The sequence below is a fragment of the Chaetura pelagica genome, unplaced genomic scaffold (genome assembly GCF_000747805.2).
Source record: "Chaetura pelagica isolate M959 unplaced genomic scaffold, ChaPel_1.0 scaffold356, whole genome shotgun sequence".
NCBI classification, from domain to species: domain Eukaryota; kingdom Metazoa; phylum Chordata; class Aves; order Apodiformes; family Apodidae; genus Chaetura; species Chaetura pelagica.
The window spans coordinates 4,587,066-4,610,623 of NW_009953964.1; the positions used below are offsets into that span (position 1 = coordinate 4,587,066).

At 50.0% G+C, this 23,558-nt stretch overlaps 3 protein-coding genes across 3 annotated transcripts in view; all 3 read right to left on the reverse strand.

The window, feature by feature from the left end:
• Window positions 1–670: 670 nt before the first annotated feature.
• LOC104392632 (E3 ubiquitin/ISG15 ligase TRIM25-like) lies at window positions 671–5,051 on the reverse strand. The gene is made up of 2 exons (XM_010002061.1): window positions 4,446–5,051; window positions 671–802 (listed from the first exon to the last, which is right to left on the reverse strand). The coding sequence occupies exons 1-2, from the start codon at window positions 5,049–5,051 to the stop codon at window positions 671–673; spliced, it is 738 nt and encodes a 245-aa protein (XP_010000363.1).
• A 3,016-nt stretch (window positions 5,052–8,067) lies between these two features.
• Window positions 8,068–12,734, reverse strand: LOC104392633 (E3 ubiquitin/ISG15 ligase TRIM25-like). Its single transcript, XM_010002062.1, has 3 exons — window positions 11,979–12,734; window positions 9,869–10,102; window positions 8,068–8,142 (listed from the first exon to the last, which is right to left on the reverse strand). Exons 1-3 carry the CDS (start codon window positions 12,732–12,734, stop codon window positions 8,068–8,070), a joined length of 1,065 nt encoding a protein of 354 aa, XP_010000364.1.
• Window positions 12,735–21,696: 8,962 nt separating this feature from the next.
• The window catches only part of PPARGC1B (peroxisome proliferator-activated receptor gamma, coactivator 1 beta), a 13,430-nt gene continuing 11,568 nt past the window's right edge, over window positions 21,697–23,558 (reverse strand). The window contains exon 13 of the mRNA XM_010002063.1: window positions 21,697–21,800. Within this exon, the coding sequence (XP_010000365.1) occupies window positions 21,697–21,800 (104 nt within the window). The remainder of the gene's footprint in view (window positions 21,801–23,558) is intronic.

Consider the following 23,558-nt stretch of genomic DNA (forward strand, 5'->3'; position numbering starts at 1 on the left):
CTGGAAAGAAATGGTGTTGAATGTTAGTGCCTTGTAAAGCAAAAATCAAATCACATCTTGTCAATAAGGAAATAAGAGACATCAGTAGACCTGACCCCATCCTTTTGAGATGAAGGGCAGACTTCTAAGACTGCATGGCTCTCCTTGAGACCAAAGCAGAGGAGCACAGGACATGTGGTCCTCAAATGAACAACTGATAGAGAAAATTGCAGGGAACATTTTGTAACTATAGAAAAGGGTTTACCTGTTCCATTTAATTTGGTTGGTGAGTTCACCTAAGAAAGATGAAAAAGGATGTTACACAAAGGTGGCAATGCATTCAAGTTCAGGACTTGGTACTGTGCCCCTGCATCTCACGGTCAGAAGTAAGTGGGGATGGAGGTGGACAAATGAAGAGGACATTTCTTGAATGCTGACTTGGGAGTTAAGTGGGTGGGTACAAGAAACCACATCAGCCAGTGGAGAAGCTGTTCTGCTGGTTAGGAGCAGACCTCTTCCTTGTTACACCCAGGAACAGTCTTTCTGCCCCCTTCACCCTCCCCTCTCAACACCCACAGGAGCCCATCCCCATCAACCCCTGGAGGGGGCCCTTGTGAAGCAGCCAGTGCTGGGTGCCCAGCAGCCCCGCTGAGCCCCCGCCGGCAGTGCTGGGGGCAGGGGGTTGGGTGGGTCACTCACTCTGCAGCTTCTGCAGCACCGAGTCCAGGCCACTTGTGCAGTTACTGGTCAGGAGCAGGTAGTGGTTGATCCTGGTCTGATCCAGCTGCACTACCAGCACGTCCTTCCCACGGGTACTGAAATTCTGACTCGCAATCCTAGGGCACAGCCAGTCATTGCACCAAGGAAAACAACTTAGCATTAGCAAGTTAACCAGCTCCTTTGTTTGGAAGGACTCTACAAAGAGGAGGGGGCTTTGGCCACATGAAGTGTCAGGTGAACAGCTCTCTGATAAGGTTGTGATTGTTAGATATTGTTATTTCTTTGGTGATGCCTTTTGCTTACCAAACCAGGACAGGGACTTTCACATGTTGAAAATGAGACAGGGTTTTGCTAACACCCTTGTGAGAATAGTGCTTTGACCTGCTGCAGGCAGCCTCCTACTGGTCTAGCACAGCCACCGTGGTGATAGAAAGAAAATGCCAAACATATTAAATGGTGTCCAGGCTTCTGGAAAATTACTTTGATCCCACAGGCTAGATTTTGACTTGCAATACAGCTTCAATGGATTGTGCTGTTGCCAGCACAGCCCCTAGACACATGGTGACTCAAAATTATCCATACAACCCAAGTTCAAACTCAGCTTTAACTTGTTCAAGTTACAGAGGTGACATTTTACAATCCAGCTAGATGTTTGAGCTAGCCCTTCAAGTGGCTGGAGAGTTTAGTGCTGCAGCAAAATCTCTTGTGGATCTGTAACTTACTGTTGGCCTGGTTTTGCACCATTGAATTACAGCTGGCATCCAAGTGACAATTAGGAAGTGATAAGTTATAAATTAAATTTATCACTTGCAAGGGGATGGATAATAAATCTGTCTAGCTATTTAGGCTTGTCCACAAAAAGAAGTAAAAAACTGGGGGGAAGTGAGCCAGTTGCCTCTGCAGCCAAAGGCTGTTCACTGGGACTTACATGCAGGTGTCACTAATATGCATCCACGAGAGTGTTGCTGTAAACTGAACCCTATGGGATTCATCTCTAACAAGTGTGTTATTTCTAGTAATAAAAGTCAGCGGTTTTCATCAGAATCCAGCAACCATGTAGCTGCCAAACCTGAAGGAAGCACTGGCATGGCAGGCAGGTGTCTCTCCCTCCTCATAATTGTGTGGACATGGTGCCCTCTGGCTCAGCTGAACAGGGAGCAGCTCCACAGTGTAGTGTGCTGGGACAGGCAGTGGGGTTTGATCCCAGCATTCAACATCATATTTTTTCAAAGAAGAAAACAAGTGTTTTCAGGTGAAACATACCTGTCCTTGGCCAGTTTAAATTCCTACAAATAGGATTTAAAAAATAAATAAATAATAAAATTAGTGTGATTTCAAGAAAGGGTAGGTGGCTGAGAAATAGACATATTCATGAAGAAAAGCAGAATATTGCTACTTGCTTTGAAGAAGAGGAAACTATCTGGTTGCTCTCTCATCTTCTGCAAAGCCCAAAGATGCTGCATAGCCTCATCTCTCCTCTGTTCCATTTCCTTCCTTGCTTGGGCAACCTCTGCCAGCTGTTTTTCCTCATTGGATTGGATGTCACTCAGGATCTTCTTTTCTTTCTCATTTATCTCTGTCCTCATCTTTTCAAACAGCTTTTGCAGCTGAGAAGTCACTCTTTTAGTATTGGTCTAAATGAACAGATAATAAAATGGTGCATTGGCTCAGGAACTCAAAATCCGCTTAGTGTTTAATTAATATTTCTTAATTAGGATTGTGTCTATCCTGTGCATTGGCTTTAGGAGGAAATGGACTATAAGCATTTGCTTAGATATCTGATAAAACAGAAGGTTATGAAAATTAATCATGATATAGTAGATACTATACCAGATGATATTCAGCTAGCAATGTGAGAACTGTATTGGTACACACTGAAAACCCCACTTGTAGAGTGTAATTTTTTTTCTTTCATTTAACAGATGGAAAACTTTGAAAATACATAATAATATGTACTGTGGTGTGCCAGTCCTGCAACCTGGTTTATGCAACCACAATAAATAGTGGAGTCTCTCAGCTGGTTGCTCTTGTGGAGCTGTGCTGTGAGAAAGCTTGGCTTCTGGCTGTTCTTAAAGCAATGTTTTTGGACTACATCTCTCTCTTAATCTGCTTCTATCAGTATATCACTTATTACAGGGAATTTGTGGAGGACAGATGCTCTGAATTAGTGATGATCTGGGTACCAACCTTGAGCTGATGCTCACTTTCCTGAAGCTCTTGTAGGGCAGTAGCTAAAGCGCTTTTACATTCCTGCAGCCACGTCACGGTGTCTGAGAGTTTATCCTAGGAGAAGGAAAGACAGCACTGAACTTCACAGCAGGGCAGCAGCACGGGTAGCTTTAAACCAGACTGGCAGCTTGTGGAGCTGGTGAAGTGACACGGGTGCCTTCTGCCCACTTCCACCAGTGAATCCTGTCATAAACTGTGTTCACTTTCCTCCTCATAAAGACAGGCCATAATGGGAAAACTAGTATGATCTTGAAATCTTTCAAGTCAATGTTTAATTTTTATACCTGTGCTCCTGCCTCCAGTAGTGTTTTCACACCTTGAACACCCATGAATGGCCATGGCAGACACAGCAACTGGATTCCTGTTTCTTTAATAAAGATTATGCCAAAAAGCTGAAGTTTTTAATGAGATAGTTGTCACAGCTGCAAATTTTTAACTTTTTGAAAATTAAAAGACAAATAATCAGACTTGACCAAAGCTCCTTGCACCAAAACCCTTTTATAATTCCTCCTGAAGAGCTGCATTCCTGATTCCCTTGCCTGTCCCAGGGAGTTTAAAAAAAACTGTCAAGAGGAATATGCAGCTGAGATCTCAGTTTACCCCTGGAGATGGCTGCACCACAGACAAAGCAGTGTTGTTCCTTTACCATCTTCAGGGATGAAGGAAATGGCAGCTACCCTACACAGCCCACTTCTGTTTGGCAGCCCTGAATTTTTAATTTTGGGGAGAAAGTTGATTTGTGATACATCTGCACTGCAAAGGATGCTTACTGCTAATTCTCCAAGAGGCTGTGACCTGTCCTGAGGGCCAGAGCAAGCCAGGCCCTTCCTGCCCACACACTGGGCTCCTGCTCGGGCTCTAAACCGAGCCCAGAAATTTCAAATGCAAGGCAATGAGTGAGCACAGCAGATGCATTTTATCCCTTATTCTCAGCTGATTCTGGAGCACTTCAAGGACAGCAGCTGGACTCAAAGGCAGGGACATGGAGGCCCCGTGTCTCGGTGCCCGCGGGGACGGTGGCTTGGGAAAACTTAGGGCAGAGGGAAGAGCCTCGAGTGGGAAAACATGTGTCCCAACCCAGAGTTCAGCAGTGGTGGGGTCCCGCAGGCTCTATGAAGGAGGAGATTTCTTAATCCCTGCAGAAATATGTCTTAATCCCAGCCAGGAACACACTTGTCAGTGGCAGTTGGCAGTTGCCGTGCCCTGCGCTGGCCTCTCCCTCGTGCTCCCGCACACACATCCACGTCAACACAACTGCAAGAAACGCTTTGCTCTGCTCTCCTCCCTCTGCTTAGCCTGCCAGGTGGCTTTGGCAATACAGAGGAAATGAAAAGCAAATTCCAGCAGAATATACCAGTCCCCGCTGGGGTGGACAGGAAATCCCTGCTGCCTGCCTGTCTCTCGCTCCCTGCCCTGTTCCCCAGTAAAGCCTTACTCCACCTCCTGTGGCTTCCCACCTTCCTCCATGTCAAGAATTTGGAACAATCCCAGACTGTGGGGAGAGGAGAGCCCCTTACCAGCTGTTTGTCATGTGCCTCCTTCAGGGTGATGATGCTGTGGCCCCTGTGGCACCCCGCGATGGAGCAGAGCATGCAGATGCACTGCTCCTCGTCCTGGCAGTAGCACTCCAGCAGCCTGCCATGCTCCAGGCATCTCCTCTCCTCTGCTGCACCTGCACCCACCTCCACCAGGATGTGGGAAGCTTTGGTGTTGTGTTTGTCCAGATGGCCCTGGCACAAAGACGCATCACAGGTCAGGCAGGTTTTCACTGCTGGCTGGGGCAAACCCAGGCAGAAGTCACAGAGAAGCACATCCTTCTCCTCTGCAGAGCCCTTGCCGTGTTGTTCTTTGGAAGTGGTGGCCTGGAATGTCTCCACAATGCTGCACAGCTGAAAATTCTTCTGCAGCTCCAGGACAGGCCCCAGATACAGCTTGCACAGCGGGCAGGAGTAAGGGATCTTGGATTGCTGCTGGACACCGAGCGCCTTCTGGATGCACTGCTTGCAGAAGCTGTGACCACAGCTCAGGGACACGGGGTTGCTGAAAATGCCCAAGCAGATGGGACAGCTGAGTTCATCCTCCAGGCTAGCACCCCGTCCATATTCTTCCTTAGCTTTTGCCATGAGTGCAGAAACAGGGCGTTAGCCAGTCTGCGAGAATCGAAACCGTAAGGACGTCCTTGGCATTGTGCCCTGCTTGGAGACACAGCCCAGAGGCTGCAAGTACTTCCTTTCTGCCCCGTGACCACCCTGCAGAGATCCGCTCCCTGTGCTGGGCTCCAGCCACAAACAGCTCATGGCCCCCACGGCAGCTCCTTCCAGATGTTTGCCCTCAGTCGCTGTGCGGTCTCAGGAAGCACCATCACTCCAGGTGTGAGCCCCCAGCATGCTGGTGGGAGCAAGGGAGGGAACGAGATGCACAAGCCTCCTGTAGCCCTCTGCCCTCCCGGAAAAATCCTCCATCCCATGGCAGAGGCAGCCACATAAAAGACAAACCCTGCATGAGAAGAGTACAGGCCTGGCAGGGGTAACCCAGGAATTCCCACTGCTTTGTCTGATTCTTCTCCACACAACTACAGCTGCTGCTCTAAAGGAACAACAGTGAGAACCCAGGGGAAAGTCTGACTGGGACTTATTGAGGCAGGTCCCCTATCTGCAGCCGGCTGAGAAGGGGGTGGGGGCTGGCGAGGGCTCCCAGAAAGGCCCTCCAGGACAGGAATACCCCTGTACCGTGTCACCAGCCTTGCTTACCTTGCTTTGTGCCCCTCGCACCTGAGGCCAGGCAGACCAGCAGCCTCTGCAGGTGCATTTGGGAGACCCAGCTCCACCCACATGGTTTTCCCTATCATTTTGGTCTATAAAATAGAAAAGACAAAACACAGCCACTTTCTTCCAAGACTGAACAAGAATTTATTTCAGCATATGCAAAGCTGTAGTGTCCCTTAAGGTGCCTCGCTGTCCCTGCTGGGGTAGAGAGCTCTGGCCAGGACCCCTTGGTGCAAATACCCTGGCTCTGTCAGAAGGCACCAGAATTGCCATGGAGTTTTGCAAACTGGGTTACTTTAATACATGCAGCCAGTAAAGCTTTTGATACATCTGAGCAGAAAAGCATAACAGTATTTCCATCATGATTGACAAAAGAATGAGAGAGGAGCTCTTGCAGTAAGCAGCAGTGAGCTGTGATATACCCCACAGCAGCCTCTGCCCTCACACAGGTGAGCCATCACAGCAGCCCAAATTCCAATTTCCAACAGGCCAGCTTGGCACAGCCTCCACACAGTTCCAATCCCAATGCCTAGGCCTGGAAATCCAAAACAGCACCTTGTCCCTACGTCACTACAGGAGCTCCAAAGAGCCATGATACACGCCAAAGGTAGCACGGGCAGGATAGCTAGGAGGGATGCTTACTGTCTCTATAAGCCACAGGCTTCCACTAGGATCTCCATCCTTGGAAGATACATTATAAAACGATAGTTGATTTCTTTTGCAGTCTAGCTCTACCTTGACCACTTTGAGGCCTGCAGGAATGTACTTTCGTGTGATCATACGTGTACCTATGAACACAGAAAGGTAACCACCAGACATTTCCAGGTAGCTTTCAAGGTTCTCTTGAATGATTCCAACCTTCCAGCCCTGGGATTGGCCGACGTGCACCTCCCAGAAGTGACAGCCCTCTGAGAAGCTCTGGTTGCTCTCCACATATTTGTAGGAAGCATGTGTTTTGAGTGCACCAAATTGCACAAGATAGGGTCCAGGTGCAGAGACAATGGAACTAGAACGTCCAGAATCTTGAGGGTGTGAGTGAGACAGATGTTCATGAACTATAAAGAAAAAAAAACACATTATGTTTAACAGATAATTGTGCAGATTTAAATACATCCCCATTATTGAAAGCCAGATTTCCCAATCCAATCATTTAACTGAAGCCATCCAATTCAAGTCTAACCCACTGAAGTCAATAAAAGCATGTTAACTGAACCACCTTCTGTACCTCTCTTAGCTGCTCCTTGGTAATTCTAAACCAGGTTAGTATTGACTTTTTTTTCAAGTGTCTTTGTCTTTCTGGTTTTCACTGGGATGGAATTAATACAGATTGGGTGGAGAATGGTTTGAGAACAGCCTTAAGGAGAAAGACCTGGTGGTGCCAGTCAGTGAAAAGCTCAACATGAGCTGGCAATGGGTGCTTGCAGCCCCAAAACCAACCATACCCTGGGCTCCAATAAAACAATCGTGGCCAGCAGGGCCAGGGAGATGATTCTCCCCCTGTACTTGGCTCTTGTGAGACCCCATCTCAAGTACTGTGTCCAGTTTTGGAGCCCCCAACATAAGAGGGATTTGCCCAGAGAAGCTGTGGAAGCCCCATCCCTGGAAGTGTTCCAGGGCAGGTTAGATGGGGCTCTTGAGCAACCCAATCTAGAGCAAGGTGTCCCTGCCCATGCAGAGGAACTGGAACTAGGTGATCTTCAAGGTCCCTTCCAACCCAAACCACTCTACGAATCTCATTTTCTTCCTAATAACTACTACAGGCTGTGCTTTGATTCGTGCTGGAAACTCTGTTGATAAACCAGGCATGTTTCAGTTCCAGCTGAGCAGTGCTTACACAGTGCCATGGACTTTCCTCACCCCACCCTCGAGTAGGCTGGGGGTGCACAAAGAGTTGGGAGGGGACACAGCTGGGACAGCTGACCCCAACTAACCAAAGAGTTACTCCATGCCATACGACTTCACACTCAGCCTGTGAAGTTGGGAAAATAAGGAGTGGGAACATCCAGAGTGATGGTGCCTGTCTTCCCAAGTTATGTGTGATGGAGTCCTGCTTTCCTGGGGGGGGCTGAACACCTGCCTGCCCATTGGATGTAGTGAATTTATTCCTTGTTTCACTTTGCTTGTGTGTGCAGCTTTTGCTTTACCCATTAAACTCTTTATATCTCAATCCACAAGTTTTCTCACTTTTACTCTTCCAGTTCTCTCCCCCATCCCACTGGAGAACTGAGCAAGCAGCTGTCTGGTGCCCTGCTGTTGGCAGGGGTGAAACTAGGACCATTTCCAGCTACAGCAACTCTCAGATTGTAGATTCCCATCACTGCCCTGCAGAGCTTTGTTAGGCAACTTTTAAAACACCCCACTCTGGCCTCTGCTTTCAAGGGTGGTAGAGACGGAGCTCAGGCATGGCCACGACCACCATCTGCTCCTTGGTGTACCCAAGGATGTAGGGCTGTGCATGTTGCATGCTGGTGCAGACACTCTGGACAGAGCCTGTCCCTCTACCTTGGCCCTAGGCTCACTATCAGCAAGGGCTAAGACCCCACCAAGACACCAATGACAAGGCAGCCCTCATTTTTTTTTATTCACTTGGACAAGCCTCCCACTCTGCACAGCACCAGGACTGTAGGTTGATCGTACAAAACATTACACTAAAACACTAGAGGTATTTTCATGGGAAGACTGCAGGTTGATCGTACAAAACATTACAAAACACTAGAGGTATTTTCATGGGAAGACTGGATTGTTTCTCTAATAAGACAAACTCCACCTGCCTCATCACTGCTGTGATGAGTTCTCAGCTTTCCCTGTGCTTTGAATCAAAGAGATACTACAGACAGAAGAGGTGCTGCTATTCTCTTAATCCTCCCACAAGACTTCTCCTTCAACATCCACACCTCTTTATCCAGAGCCCATTTTAACTGTACATCAGGCTGTACATCCCAAAGCCCTGAAACCTGGAAAAAGCATCCTTTTATGTACAGAGATGTGGAAATAATCATACAATGTCAGTGATCAGTTCTTCAAGAGGGACTTGGTTGCTTGATCTCTTATTACAAACCTGTCTGGAATGTCTTTGGTTAGCTTCTCCATATTGCTTGTCACTTAGCACAACGAGCACTTACCAGGTGGTGTTTCAAGTAAGAACTCTATATCTAAGATGAATTTCTTGTAGAGCCTTTTCATACTGACTGCTGTGGATTCATCCAAAATAAAGGGTGGCTTTGGCAGTTCTACATGAACTTCCTTAGGAACTGCCTTGCGTTTCCTAAAACATGCGAAAAAGCAGCAGAAAAGCAGCAAGTCATTGGAAAACCATCATCAAGCCCACCCCTCAGCCAACAACATCACCTGCTCCACACCCAGCCAGGATGGGAGATACAGAAAGCAGCTTCTGTCCTCCCCTCTCTCTGCAGCGTGACCAGGGACTTCCCCCTCTGACCAGTCTTTGCCCAGAACCTCAAATCTCTTCAACATGGTTAGGATGAAGTTCCCTCCATGGACAACATTGGTCCCCAGAGGACTTTGCCACAGACACCTCAGTCCCAGCCTCTGCCAGGACAGCCCCTACATCACCACCTTTGCAGTTCCTGGCCTCAATTCCCCACAGCAGGAGCCATCAACTTTGGAGCCTCCTGACTGCACTGCATGTTTCAGCTCCTGCCCCATTTGCTTCTCACAAGCAGAAGACAATGCAAACTGGAGGACAGCTCAGGATATTGAAGCTCATGCGTCCTTTGCTTGCCCACTCAGGGACCTAAATATTCGGGAACTGGCCTCAGAATGGGTCTTCAGAACACACACACAGGCTACAGAACAAGAAGCCATGTTGTACATGTCCCACATGTACAATGTTGGTTTTTTGGGGCTTCTCCAGGACTCTGACAAAGCCAGGCTCAGCCTGTGCAGGCAGCGTGCCCAGGGGGCAGCCCAGTGAGCCCAGGGAGCCATGGGCCTGCAGTGCACACAGCCTGGGCTAGCAGCCCCCCACCACTGGGAGTGCTCCACTCATCTGGAGCAACGTGCAGTGCAGTAGTAGACCACCCTGGGAAGAGCTTACCTGGCTTGAATTGCTGCAAAAGTCTGTAAAAGACATTTTGAAGGCAGAGTCAGCACAGCACAGGCAAAGGCCAGCCCAAGAGCTCAGCGTCTCAGGGAAGGGAGATGCTCTTAGGTACCTTGGTGAAAAGAAGAGGGTCTTGCTGATCTCTCAGAGCCTCCAACTCCTGTATATCATGGCTGGCTGCATCTTCCTTCTCTTGGTATTTTTGTATCTTGCTCTGAATCTGAGAAAGCTGCTGCTCTTTGTTGTCCCTGAGAGCTCTCAGGAACTCTCCTTTCTTGTTGTCTAGCTGCAGACCCATCTCTTCAAAGAGGCTCTCCAGCTGATTCCTCCGCTGGCTCTCCATAGTCTATTAGGAAAACACTCTCAAAGCTGTCAGGGACTGAATCTTATATTTTCCACACTCACCCTCACTCAAAAAGAGCCTGGTATTACAGGCTAAGAGAAGAAGCTACTCAATGAGAGCCTCTCCATGTGACAAGAAACCAAGATGTCCCACTACTGCAGAAAGGCCAAGTGACAGAGGTGGCCTTCCCCAGCATCTGGCACCTGACCAGAGAAAGATGAAAAAGTACTGCTGAAGACTTTCCACTGGGGATCTCTTACTCTGCACTGCTATTTTCTACAGATACCACAAGGCCTTTGGTCCTTCTGAGGATGGGTGAGGAGAAAGTTTCTTAGCTTCTTACTTCCACCAAGCTTCCTTCAGTGCCCAAATGCAGCTCGTCTGCTACACAGGACACTGCCAACAGGTACAGTTGTGTCTGCATACTGGAAGGGAGGGTTTCCTTTGCCCAGTGCCAGGACATCCAGTCCCACCACTTTTACTGGTGGAGGGAGCCAACTGCCAATTCTGCCTAACCAGAATGAACTAGGGTTTGGAGACTTGCCTTAAATCCCCTGCCCTTTCAAGGCTTTTAGATAGCTATTTGCATGCTGGGAGCCAAACCCAGACACTTTGGGGCAATCTTTTAACCTTGTTGCTACCATCTTCTTAGGCCAACAGGCTAATCATAGAATCATAGAATCTTAGGGGCTGGAAAGGACCTCGAGAGATCATCTAGTCCAACCCCCCTGCCAGAGCAGGGTCACCTAGAATACATCACACAGGAACTCATCCAGGTGGGTTTTGAATGTCTCCAGTGAGGGATTTCTTGCTGTAAGGAGGCCTCAAATCATTATAACATGGTCTGTATTTATTCTGAGTCTGCAAATTAAGTAAGTTTGGGGCAGAAAGCCAGCTGGTACCCACCAATCCAGAGGCATGGACTTAACAGCAACTTTCACACTCCTAGGTCCTTCAGAGTGTAAGAATGTACTACCCAGAGTGATAAGAAAGTTGCTGATCATCCCACCTCAAAGAAGAAACCTAGAAAATATTGGAGAAAGCACCCAGGAACCAGAAAAGCTCCAGAATCCATTATCTGGGGAAGGGCAAAGGAAAACCTTATCTCATCAACTACCAGCACACAACCACACCAAAGTGATCCTTGAACAAACCTCTACTCCATCTTCTTGTTTCAGCAGGTTTGATACGACTTCATGCAGTGCAGCTTTGTGTGTTTTCATGGTTTCCAGAGCCCCACAAAAAGCACTCTATAGAAACAACCAAGGGAGACATCAGGACACCACTGACATACATGCACGAGGTCAGACATTTTGAAGAAAAGAGGTTAAGCAGGACTTGCAAAGAGTCTGTTCACTGCATGCTGTCAGGACTAATCAATACATTAAGGTGTACTGGAAGATTTTATCCCTGAAAAATAAAACAATCACAAGCAGAAGGAGGACTACGGGAAACAGAAAACTACCTGTGTGCAACAGCCACACATAAAGCCACTTAGAGGGCAGACAGCTTCCTTTCTGTTCCTCTGTCATTCATTTTCTTTGCATAAAAGCAGCTCAGGCTGATCTCCTGGCTGGAAAGTGCACTGAGGAGTAAAAGCAAAGACAGTGCACCAGGTCCCACCCCTCCAGCTTCTTGGGATGGGAAGAAAGAGTTTGTGACATCTTTTTTCATATCCTGAGGGGCAGGCCCAGAGGCAACCTAGGGCAAAAGCTACGAACAAAAGCCCAATATGCCATGATGGAGATTTAGCCCCATCCTGAGCCTGCAGACCAGGAGAGGTTTCATCCCTGTGCTGTGGGCAGCTCTCTGTGCTGCACAACCTCATGTCTTCCCTAGAGTGACCTGTGCCAGAGCCACTGTCCCAGCAGCCTCTTACCTGTGCTTGGCCAAAAGCCTCCTCCAAAGCAATGATCTCGTGGTTCTTGTGGCAGCTGGTGACAGAGCAAAGCACACAGATGCAGACCGAGTCAGTCTGGCAGTAGCACTCCAGCAGTTTGCCGTGCTGGGGACATCTCCTCTCAACCAAAAGCTGGGCACCACAGGGCTCTACCAGCATGTGGTCTTTCAGGGGGCTCCTCGTGTTGTGCTTGGTCAGGTGGGCTTGGCACAGGGAGGCCTCACAGTTCAGGCAGGTCTTCACAGCTGGCTGGGGCTCCCCAAGGCAGAAGTCACACAGGATTGCCTCGTTCTGCTGGCCTGAACCTTCACCCTCCTCTTTGCATTGCGCTTCACCCTCTTCCTCCTCTTGGTGAGCAGGAGCATCCAAAAACTTCTGCGCGATGCTGCGGAGCTGGACGTTGGTCTGGAGCTCCATGGTGGGGTCTGCCAGGGCCTGGCACAGCGGGCAGCTGAAAGGGCCCTGCTGGTGTCTGCGCACCTCCTCGATGCACTCCTTGCAGAAGCTGTGACCACAGCTCAGGGACACGGGGTTGCTGTAAATGCCCAGGCAGATGGGACAGGTCAGCTCCTCCTTCAGCCCAGCCACAGGTCCCAGCTCAGCCATGGACTGGCCACGCAGAGCTGCGGGGAAGAAAGAGGAGAGCTCTGGCAGAAATCGAAACAGGAAGGGGTAGCAGAGGAGCCTCTGCTGCTCTGCAGGCAGGGAGCTCCTCCCTCTTGCGAGGAACGTCATCCGTGCCTGGAGCTTGGCCACTGCAGGAGTAACGGGGCAGAGAGTCCACCCTGGACGGGTGTGCCATGGCTCAGCCCTCCTCCAGGAGCTGTAAGAAAGTTCAGTTGAGGGCTGCTCCCTCCTTCCCTCCTTGGAGATGCTAAGTCTTAGACTTGAGTTTCTCCTAGAAACAGAAGGGAATTAAACACTCCTTCATTCCAGAAGCAGGGGAAAGAGGAAGATGGGGACCATTTACTTGTACTGTTCTAAAAGCTCCTCCTTTCTCATTTCTCTTTGTCCCATCAGTCTGAGAAGCTATAGAGACGTTTCTGAGCAGCTGTTGGCACAAAGCACACAGTGTCTCCTAGCAAAAAATGGTCTCCGTGAGCCCCCCACTGAAGAAACCTTGCTGCCTGGGGTGTTTGCAAAGGCTGCTGGCATTGGACTGCTCCGCTTGCTCCTGCATTCCAGAAGACTTGTTAAACAGGTGTCACTTGAACCAAGAGAAACTCCTGATTCACTGTCCAGGCAAGAACTCTGTACTTGGCTAAATGCCCACAGGAATGTGGGCCACCTGCAGGCAGCCTGCACAGCAAAATGCTGCACAGACACAGCCAAACAGACTTTTTATCTCTTCCCTTTGGCCTCACAGCTACACTGATGTTCGGGTTCCCCCAAAGAGGGGATAAATTCAGTAGCAGGGACAGAGCAGAAGCATCACGTAGAGAGCAATACCTAGTTGCCAGATGCATTTGTTTTTCTGTGTAATTTTAAAACACAAGATTATTACAGTGCTCCTTGCATTTGAATGGGTGCAAAAACTCAGCAGAGCAAACCTGGACTTATATTTCCTGGACATAAACTTGAAGGTGAGCTGAACCCCAGGAACGAGGATGCTCGGAGCAGTGTCCCTCCCTCTGCTGCTGTATTGTGCCAGGGAGAGCCCCAGGTCCAAGGGGGATTGACCAGCTTGACTCCTTGGACTGCTGAGTCGCTGCCTGGAGCTGCCTTTCAGTAGCTGGCAGTGATGAATGGAGATGGTGGTGATGACAAAAGTCAGGGCTTTCACCCAAGTGTTTGCCCTTTTAGCAGTGCTGAGCAGAACCCTTCCCCTGCCTCTCTCCAGACCAACAGGCTATTTTGCTGTTTCACTGCAATAAAGACTCAGTGATTTGAAACCAGCAAGTGTGGATACAGATGGTTGCATATGCCAGGCTCCAGGGCAATCTAACACCCTCTCTGTGTCCTCCTCTAGCACGTTCTGCATGGGTAGTCAGCCTGCAGTGGTCTGCGAGCTACTGAGAGCCTGGGGCAACACGTGCACTATGGCAGTGGGTGCAGTTTTCCTCTAGAACCATCGCTTTTGTGAAGGTGGTGAGGAGGTGCCTTCCCTCTGCCCTGCCATGAGCTGAGCGGCAGGGAGGAGAGGGCAGCTCAGCCCTGCTGGGAGCTGCCCTGCTCTCCCCAGCAGTCTGCTGTTCCTCTGGTGCTCAGCCTCTCTCCAGGCAGTCGCTTGCTCGTGGTGAGCAAAGCACAACTGCAGGAGCAGTCCTTGTGGACATCAAGCTGTAAGGGAAGCTGAGACACTTAAAAAGGAGAGGTGGCAGCCCTGGGGACCCACTGTTGAGTGTGGCCTCCTGTGCTTCCGAGGCAGCAGCAGCCTGCAGACGTAAGGAGCTGGAAACAACCTCTCAGAGTCAGCAGGGTGGTGGGGGTTTGTTGGAGGGTTGGTGCTAGAAAAGCCAATGGGGGAAGAATGGTGCCTTCTTACCTGCGGGAGGCTGCTGAGAAACACGAGGGATCCACGTCTGAGTTTGAAAGGACTGAAGGGGAGAGGAGGAGGGAGCAGGGATTACAGGACCCCAAAGCAGCAGCAGCTGAGGAAAGCTCTCCACCAGCTTTTAAAGGCACACAGCAAGCACAGGAGGCAGGAGTTGGGACTAACGAGCTGCTGAACTGATGCTGCGGCCATAGACCCCTCCAGGTTCTAGGTCTGCTTGCAGGATAATACTCCTCCAGGAAGCTGCCTGGGACCGCAGTGCTGGGATGCACCACGGGTCAGGCTGGGTGGAAAAACATCAGCTTTGGGTCTGTCACAGCATCCTGGAGCCGGCCGGGAGCCCCGCGCTCCGGTGCCTCTGCTCCTGTCGGCACCCACCCCAGGCACCAGAAGCCCCTCTTTTTTGGAAAGCAGCAGAGAAATTGGTCTTCCTGACAGATCTCTTTTTACTGGGGGCAGCAGTGGGTTGAGGGGCTGGTTCTGACTCTGTGGCTGGGTCGGGGGACCCTCACTGGGCTCCCCGGCTGTGCTGTGCAGAAGTGGGCAACTACCCAAATCAGTGCAAATTGGCAGCAAAAAATCCACCAGGAGAGCTAAGCACCTTTCAGACCTCCTGGTTTTGGACCGACCACCAGGCAGCACCACCACTTTGCGCTCCAGATCCATTCAGAGCAACACCTCCGACCTGGCCAGCCCTCCCCGGGGCGGTGGCCGGTGTGGGGCTCTGCTGCTGGGAGCTCCCAGGGGCTGCCACCAGCTGCCTGGCCCTTCCATCCCATCCTTTCTGTAGCCTGGATTCCCACGATGACCAGGACACCAGGACAGCCTGTGCTGGGAATCAGTAGCTCAGCCACCTCGCTTGTGGCTCAGAGAGCAGGCTGGCTCCTGGGGAACAGCTCTCCTGGTACTGGGGGTCAATCCAGGTGCCGTCCAGAGCCGTATGGTTGCTGCTGTCCCATCATCTGGAGTCTTTTCCACACTTCTTGCAAGCCAACCATTTGCTCTCTTCCTCCCACTCCAGCAACTTTGAGGTGCATGCCCCACTCTATTTTTAACCCCCCTGGTGCAGGTGATTTTTTCTATGATAGGTCTTGCAGCAGTGGCACCATTCCCAAAGCCTGGAATACAGAGCCCAGGCTTTTCCTGCACGAGTTAAACTGGACAAGTCACACTTAACAGACCAGGATATTCCTCTGTGGGAGCTTCATCCCTGGCAGTGAACCAGGGGGCTCCACCACCCCCCCGGGCCGTGTCCCCACTGTCCCACTGCCAGCCTGGCAGACACATGAGAGCACCTTCTGCAAAGCAAAACACCTCCTGCCACAGCAGGTTGGCACTAATAACTTACAGTATTAGCAGCACAGACTTGCTTCTTTCTTTCTCTTTCCACTTTATAGTATATATGTTATCATTTATTTATAAGCAGATCACTTCACTATTTACAGTACATGAGCATAGAGATTCTACAGTCTTTTTGATGTAAACAAGTAACTCCACGGCAGGGGAGTCTGGAAAAAGAAGCCAGTTCTGAAGTATTTACACAATTTAAAATAGAACTTTTATACCCACCAGATAGATAGAGATAATACATTGAGCGATTTGGTTAAATTATCTATGAAACTATAGAATCTGACAATGTAAAAATACAAGAAAACATTCTCTCGTTTTAGAAGGTAGACAGTTAAATCACACTAGAAATAAATCTCTTTTAAAAAAAATAACAATAACAATAAAGGAAAGGCATAAGAATCCATGCCATCTTTTAAGGTTAAAGTATATTACATAAATAAGGACACAACGGAACAGAACTGGGGAAAAAAATTAAGTGAAATATAAAAAACCACTACCAATTAAAAAAAACAAACCAACAATAGATTAAAAACTTGATTCTTAATCACTGAGGGATCAATTCTGCCACTTTTACTTACTCTGCAAGTAGAAAATTGCAGAGTTAAGTAGTACTTACTCGGCATGAGGAAGGGAGGCAGAATTGGCCCCTAATAATTATCAGCAGTGTCCTTTTACTTAAAAAAAAAAAAAAGACAGAATTTAGCTTTTTTTTTAATATATAAATAACAAAGCAGATGTGCCCCTTATAGGTGAAATTCTTACACCTTTCTCAAGAAATGCATCAGTTTAATCTTTGTCTTTCTCACATGCATACACACACTCCCTCCCCAACTCAGTATTTACCACAGCATCGCTCCCAGCTGGGTGCTGTGGACATGGGCACTGTGGCCAGGCTGCCACTACCACCTCTGACCCCAGGGTGGGTGAGGGAAGAGGAATAAAACCCAAGGCTGCATTTGGCTCTATATTGCTTGAGATTGTTGGGGATGGTCTGTGAGGTTAGAACAGAAAGGCTGTCAGGGCTCAGTTATGAACAACGATGGATCTCATATATCTCAGTATTCAGCACACCTCCAAAAACAAAGTAGAAAAACCCAAACAAAACCCACAAAAAAAAAAAAAAGGAAAAAAAGAAAAAAAAAGGAAAAAAAAAAGTGTTGGTCTGCAATTGCAACACTCCTTTGCAGGGACCAGTGCTGAAATCACACACTCAAGACTGCAACGTGGTGACTGAGCTGCTGCTTCCATAAAGATGTGCAGCCCAGCCAGCTGCGCTGAGTAGGAGTCAGGGTAAAACTTTTCTTTGGGGCAACATTGAACGTAAAACCTGGGATTGTCCTCTGCATTCAACCCAGACACTCAGAAACATTTGCTCCTTCCCATGGAGCCCCAGGGACCTGCTGGATTCCAGCCAGAAACCCTGTACCCACCCTGAACAAGGAGTTTTTCTGGGGCGAATCTGTGCAAAAAAAGTTAAGGGGCTTTTTTATCATGACACTCTTCACATTCAGCCTTTCCCCACTCTACCAGTGGGAAACTACTAGGGGACATGCTATAGTTATATGTTTTTTAAAAAATAAATCTCCTCCTTACTTATTGCCTACCATACTACACCCTTTTGCTCCCAGTTGCTCTTTGAAGTAGCGCTCCCCCCCGCCTGCAGCCGCCTGTGAGGAGGGCAGCTTCCCCGGGGTGCCAGGGTTCCCTTTTTGGAGTGCCCAGCTTGTGCTGCACTCATGCCAGGGCACCGGCAGCGATGCCACGGGCTGAGTGGGACATAAAGCTAATCCTTGGAGGGGACAACCCCCACTCCTTGGCCCTGGAAGCTCCTGCAAGATGCTGGGTGCCTCTGGCTTCCCCAGCAGCGGAAAAAAAGAAAAAAAAAGGAAAAAAAAAAGTGTTGGTCTGCAATTGCAACACTCCTTTGCAGGGACCAGTGCTGAAATCACACACTCAAGACTGCAACGTGGTGACTGAGCTGCTGCTTCCATAAAGATGTGCAGCCCAGCCAGCTGCGCTGAGTAGGAGTCAGGGTAAAACTTTTCTTTGGGGCAACATTGAACGTAAAACCTGGGATTGTCCTCTGCATTCAACCCAGACACTCAGAAACATTTGCTCCTTCCCATGGAGCCCCAGGGACCTGCTGGATTCCAGCCAGAAACCCTGTACCCACCCTGAACAAGGAGTTTTTCTGGGGCGAATCTGTGCAAAAAAAGTTAAGGGGCTTTTTTATCATGACACTCTTCACATTCAGCCTTTCCCCACTCTACCAGTGGGAAACTACTAGGGGACATGCTATAGTTATATGTTTTTTAAAAAATAAATCTCCTCCTTACTTATTGCCTACCATACTACACCCTTTTGCTCCCAGTTGCTCTTTGAAGTAGCGCTCCCACCCGCCTGCAGCCGCCTGTGAGGAGGGCAGCTTCCCCGGGGTGCCAGGGTTCCCTTTTTGGAGTGCCCAGCTTGTGCTGCACTCATGCCAGGGCACCGGCAGCGATGCCACGGGCTGAGTGGGACATAAAGCTAATCCTTGGAGGGGACAACCCCCACTCCTTGGCCCTGGAAGCTCCTGCAAGATGCTGGGTGCCTCTGGCTTCCCCAGCAGCGCAGCTGCCTGTCCCGGGCATCACTTTGCTCCTGCCCCACTTCCCTCTTAGCATCCAAAATAATCACAGGCCTTAAGGCAGCAAGTTCTCACCTGCCCCTTGTGCCCAAGCCCTCCTTCCTGCCCCTTTTCAGACTCAAGCACTGTGAGCTAAAGACACCTTTATATAAAAAAAATTAAAAATAAAATCAAGTGGAAACTTACTTTTCACTACAAAACCTGCGTGAGGGTTTCTAAACCCTGCAGACCTGTGCTCCTTGAGCTGAACACCCTCCACTGTCACCTAGTCCTAAAAAACAGGGGAAGCCTGCAGGACAGGCAGCACACAGCCCCTGGGACAGCCAGCACACAGCAGAGAGCTGCCCCAGCCACAGTTGTGCCTTCTGCTCCTTGCACACCTCTTGCCCACAGTGCATAAGTCCTGGAGAAATTTATCAGCGTGGGAAGGAAAACAAACTATTCCAATTTAACAGATTAAAAAAACCCACAAAACAAAATAAAAACACACCCAAACAAACAAACAAACTCAAACAAACAGAAAAAAACCACAAAAACCAAACCAAAAACCCCAACCCCACTTAGAGGCTTCAGGCACCACGAAGACCACTTATTGCATCTCTTTCTACCCTACCGGTGCAGTACTGATCGGCTGTGTGCAGGACAAGCCCTCCCCTTCTCGAGCACTGACCTTGACATTCAGAGGCTGGGACAGGAGCTGTGGGCTGACCTGGGGCACCCAGCCCCAGGGAAACCATGCAAAATTTGTATCTGGGTACTCCAAAATGAATGCTTGGGAAATGACTGAATGATGATGCCCCAGGAGAGGGTTCCCCTGGCCCTGGAGCCCCCAGCTCTGCACTAACACTTCCCCTCCACCATGCTTGATGCATCCCCAGCAGGGCCCTGCCGTGGGGGCTCAGTGCCCCTGGCTGAGCAGGAAATGGCAGAATTCCACTTACTTTTCTTTTCTTTCTTTTTTTTTTTTTTTGTAGGGTTTTTTTTTTTGTCATTTTTTTGGATTGATTGTTTTCTGAAAAACATCAGCACAGCACAGGACAGTACTACCCACCCTAAATGTGTCGCTATATACATTCTACGTAAGCTCTATAGCAATCACATGTAAACATCATCGTTGTGAGGAAATACTAGGACAGAAAAAGGCAAAGCTACAATGAGGCAATTGCCAATAGCAGATGCTCAGTCTCGGCCAGAGCTACTCGTGTTTGCTAAGGTGGGATGAAGAAGTGGGGGGAGCTTGTGGCAGGAGAGTCGCCGAACCTTGCTGCTGAGACTGAAACGGCACAAGGGCTGCTCCCTGACACTGATCCTCCCCGGCGGCAGGTTGGGGACCCACAGTTCAAACCCCTCAGTGGCCTGTGGGCCCTCACACGACTGGGCTGGTTGTCATCAGAACCACAGCTTCCCCAAAAGTGGGCAGAGCAGCTGCAAACACAGCCCCGGAGCCAAGGGCCACCCCGGCAGCACTTGGGCTCTTGGCATCACCTCTCGTGCAATTTTGGAGGCATTGGTCATACACCCTGCAAGACAAAATAGTACCCACACCAGGGAAATGAGAAGAAAACCCTTAAGTCATGCTGAGGGAAGAACCCAGGAGACTCTAATCTATCTATTGGCAGAGTTAAGGCTATAATATTCTATCTACATAAGATGGCTGAATCCCTAGTGGTCTCTGGGTCTGAAATACAAATGGAGACGATGGCAATGGCTTGAGGAGCAGCAAGATTCCCACTCCCTTGGGAAAACAGTGTTAGCTCACTGTGGGGTTTGCTCCAGCTGGTGGTGGGCTGCCTCCCCATTCCACCTCACCTGGAGATGGAGGGCAAGTTTGCAAGCAGGTTTCAGGGGGGAGCGCTGCTTGAGCATGCCTTCAGTCCAGCGCTGCCCTCGGGGCCCTTGGCCAGAGGCAGAGCATGCAAGCATGCCGTGGGGTGCCAGCAGGCATGGGGGACATGTCCTGGGTACCAATGGGTGCTGCGGCAGCGTATGGCTTATCAGGCACTGGGCAGAGCATGGGCAGCGTGCTGGGTGAGGCAGATGTTCAGCTCGGCTGCCGTGCCCCCTCCCACCTTGCTGCCTCTCTGGATTTTGGGCTGGCTGACAGGCAGGGATCTCAGATGGGTCTTCTTGCCCCACTTGCTTTGCAGGGGGTGGAAGCGAGCAGGGAGCAAGCTGCTCGATCCCGGCTGACCTCCCAGACACCCAGGGACCTGGAGATGCCCATCCCCTAGAGGGTGCCAACAGGACCCAGTGGATTAAGCCTGGCTGGCTCAGGCCCCCCAGCCCCTCTCTGCAGGCCCCAAAGGCAGCAGAGGGTTGGAGAAGTGCTGGCTGCCAAGCATCAATCCTGCAGCCCCCTGCCACCACTCTCCTTCACTCCTGCAAAGCTGCCTGGCCCCACAGCAAGAACAGAGTGGGGCTTGCGTGTCCCATGGCCTGCCAGCTCTCTACACCAGGACCAAGCTCAGCATCTGGGTGCAGTGACCCAGCCAGGCTCAGAGCCGGGGGGCTCAGACCATGTGAGAAAGAAGAATGGCTTTGACAGCAAAGTGGGTGACCCCGTTGTAACTGCTGAGCACCCCAGTTTGCCAGAGGGGGAGGCAGGTGCCTCCGAGGCTGACAGGTGAACACCAGCTCCGTGACTCCTCTGACCCCCATTTGCTGAGTGGCAAATGCCTCATTACAGTGCATAGTTAAAAATCAAGGAAGCGGTACAATAAATCTGAATTACAGTACATCTGAGCCATAAATACATTTTTTTTAAGTATATACTTTTTTTTTCTCTCTCTCTTCTATTAAAAATTAGTTTATAATCCTGATTCTATTCACAATTAACAATTTCATCATCACACACTACAGACAAAAAAAATGTTATGGTGAACACAGCTGCAACTCCACGGCGGGAGCACGGGGCTGGGAGGGGGGGACAGGACTGGGGAGAGGGGCCGAGGGGCTCCTAGGCTCACCCTAAAACAACCAGTCAGAAGCGGGGGGACTAACGTGTGGCAGTGAGACATCAACACCATGGGGACTCACAGACAGAAGCAGCTTTGTTCAATGTAAACATCGATTGGAAGGGACAGCGGTCTCTCTCGCGCGGCCGTGCTCGTGCTCTCGCTCTCTCGCTCTCTCTCGCTTTCCATAGACTGAATAATTTCTTTGAAAACGTAAACATTTTGGAAGTGCCTTGACTGAGGTATTGAGGTATTCCTCCAAGGTTAAGGCTGTTACCGATGCAGGCTCAGCTGGGCCTCCTGCAGCAAGCTGTCGAAATCCATGGTCTCGTACTTGCTTTTCACTGGAGCTGGGGAGGACTCCTCTGAGCTGCAATCTGGGAATGGCAGGGACACAAGGCAGTCAGGGGGCAGGGCACAAGCACACTCACTGCCTGGCAGGGAGGGAAACTGAGGCACAGCGGGGCACTGCTCACTCCCTCGCCACCGCCGTGCTGCACCCCGCGGTCGCACAGCCAGCCTGGGCAGGGAGGTGGTGGCGAAAGGGAACAGGGACAGTGCTTTCTGTCCCCCTGTGACAAGGAGCTGTTGGGCAGAGGGGCTGTGGCAGGGCCCAGCCTGGCAGGTCACACACTACAGGCATCTGTTTCCAAATCTGCAGATGCAGCTGACTGGGGGAGGGAGGTGCCTGCCAGCTGCTCCCCTGCCCTCCAAACAGAGCCCCGGCAAAGCCCGGTGAGTTCAGCAAATGCCAGAAACAAGGCTGCCTAATTTAACAGCAGCTCAGCCCCTTTGGGTCTGTAGCTGTGAATGAGGCATGATTGGCACAGTTGCATTTCACCTCTGCCTGCAGGCTCCTCATCTCATCCTGTATGAGGGTGAGCTGGATTTTAGGGAACAAACCAGGCTGTCCAGTAAGGGAGTGAGTGCTGACCTTGCAGCAGTCTGCAGGTGAGGAGCACTTGGGGGGACTCTCCTGTGCAGGGGGGCAACTCTGGGCCCCCTCCCTACAGCCCTGCACAGCCACATGCCAACACCTTCACAGGGTGCTACCTGTTTTCTATCTTCTCCATGCCCAAAATAAAAAGCCCTGGAATTTATTTAGAGGAACAACAGGCATTTGTGCTCACAACCAAAGTCAGAGAGATTGCTGCTCTGAGCAGACAACATATTGAAGGGTGCTAAAAGATTGGGCAGTACTTGTGTCAGACTGGGCATCTAGAAATAAATGAAGGTGTAGGGCTTTGTTTTCTGGGCCTCTAGTATCCTTCATGAAGTGAGACACTAGAACCTCTTCATCCCGTGCAGAGGGTACAGAAATAAATGCCTGGTGTTCATGAAACACCTGGAGATCACAGGAACAAGGGCTGAGTGAAGCCTGGGTCACATTTCTCTTGCAGGACTAGCACAGAGTTTCACTCCTGCCCCTCAGCTCAGGCTGCAGCCCTGCTGCCATAGAGGGACAAGGTCACCAAGTGAGGCAGGAGGTCTTGCAGAAACCCACACAGCACAGGAAGAGGTGATGGGATCACAGCACATTTCACTGCTGTCGTTTTGGCTCAAAAGTGCATGTGCAGCATGGTGAGTCTGGCAGCAGAGCAGCAAACCACCCAGATCACCTCTCAGTGAGATGTTGCTGACTGTTTTCTCTAATAACTGGGAAGTGACTTCTCTGCTAGAAAGGGTCCAGCACTGTGCAGAAATGCAGCAGAGACAGGACGGGTTGTGGTCAGTTGAGACCCAGCAGCCCCAAGTTATGATGTGACATTTTGCAGCTAACACACTCTGGGTCCTCATGGCAGTTACTTTTCTTCTCTCCCCCCAGTTTCCCAAGCCATCTGAGTGAGCTCAGAGCAGCAACATGAGCCATAGCAAAGCCAGGGGGCTTTTCCTGCAGGCTCTGAATAGGTTTAGGATCCTTGGTTGTGGTCAGTTGAGACCCAGCAGCCCCAAGTTATGATGTGACATTTTGCAGCTAACACACTCTGGGTCCTCATGGCAGTTACTTTTCTTCTCTCCCCCCAGTTTCCCAAGCCATCTGAGTGAGCTCAGAGCAGCAACATGAGCCATAGCAAAGCCAGGGGGCTTTTCCTGCAGGCTCTGAATAGGTTTAGGATCCTTGTGTACTAGGGTTC

Bases quoted from the DNA above. Each gene is read 5' to 3' on its own strand.
- LOC104392632 (XM_010002061.1), bottom strand. From the start codon at position 5,051: ATGGCAAAAGCTAAGGAAGAATATGGACGGGGTGCTAGCCTGGAGGAT. The intron at 803-4,445 runs GTAAGGGGCTCT...ATTGCGAGTCAG, and splicing joins AGGCACATGACAAACAGCTG to AATTTCAGTACCCGTGGGAA.
- LOC104392633 (XM_010002062.1), bottom strand. From the start codon at position 12,734: ATGACGTTCCTCGCAAGAGGGAGGAGCTCCCTGCCTGCAGAGCAGCAG. The intron at 10,103-11,978 runs GTAAGAGGCTGC...TTTTCCTAATAG, and splicing joins AGGCTTTTGGCCAAGCACAG to ACTATGGAGAGCCAGCGGAG. The intron at 8,143-9,868 runs GTACCTAAGAGC...CAACATGCACAG, and splicing joins ACCCTCTTCTTTTCACCAAG to CCCTACATCCTTGGGTACAC.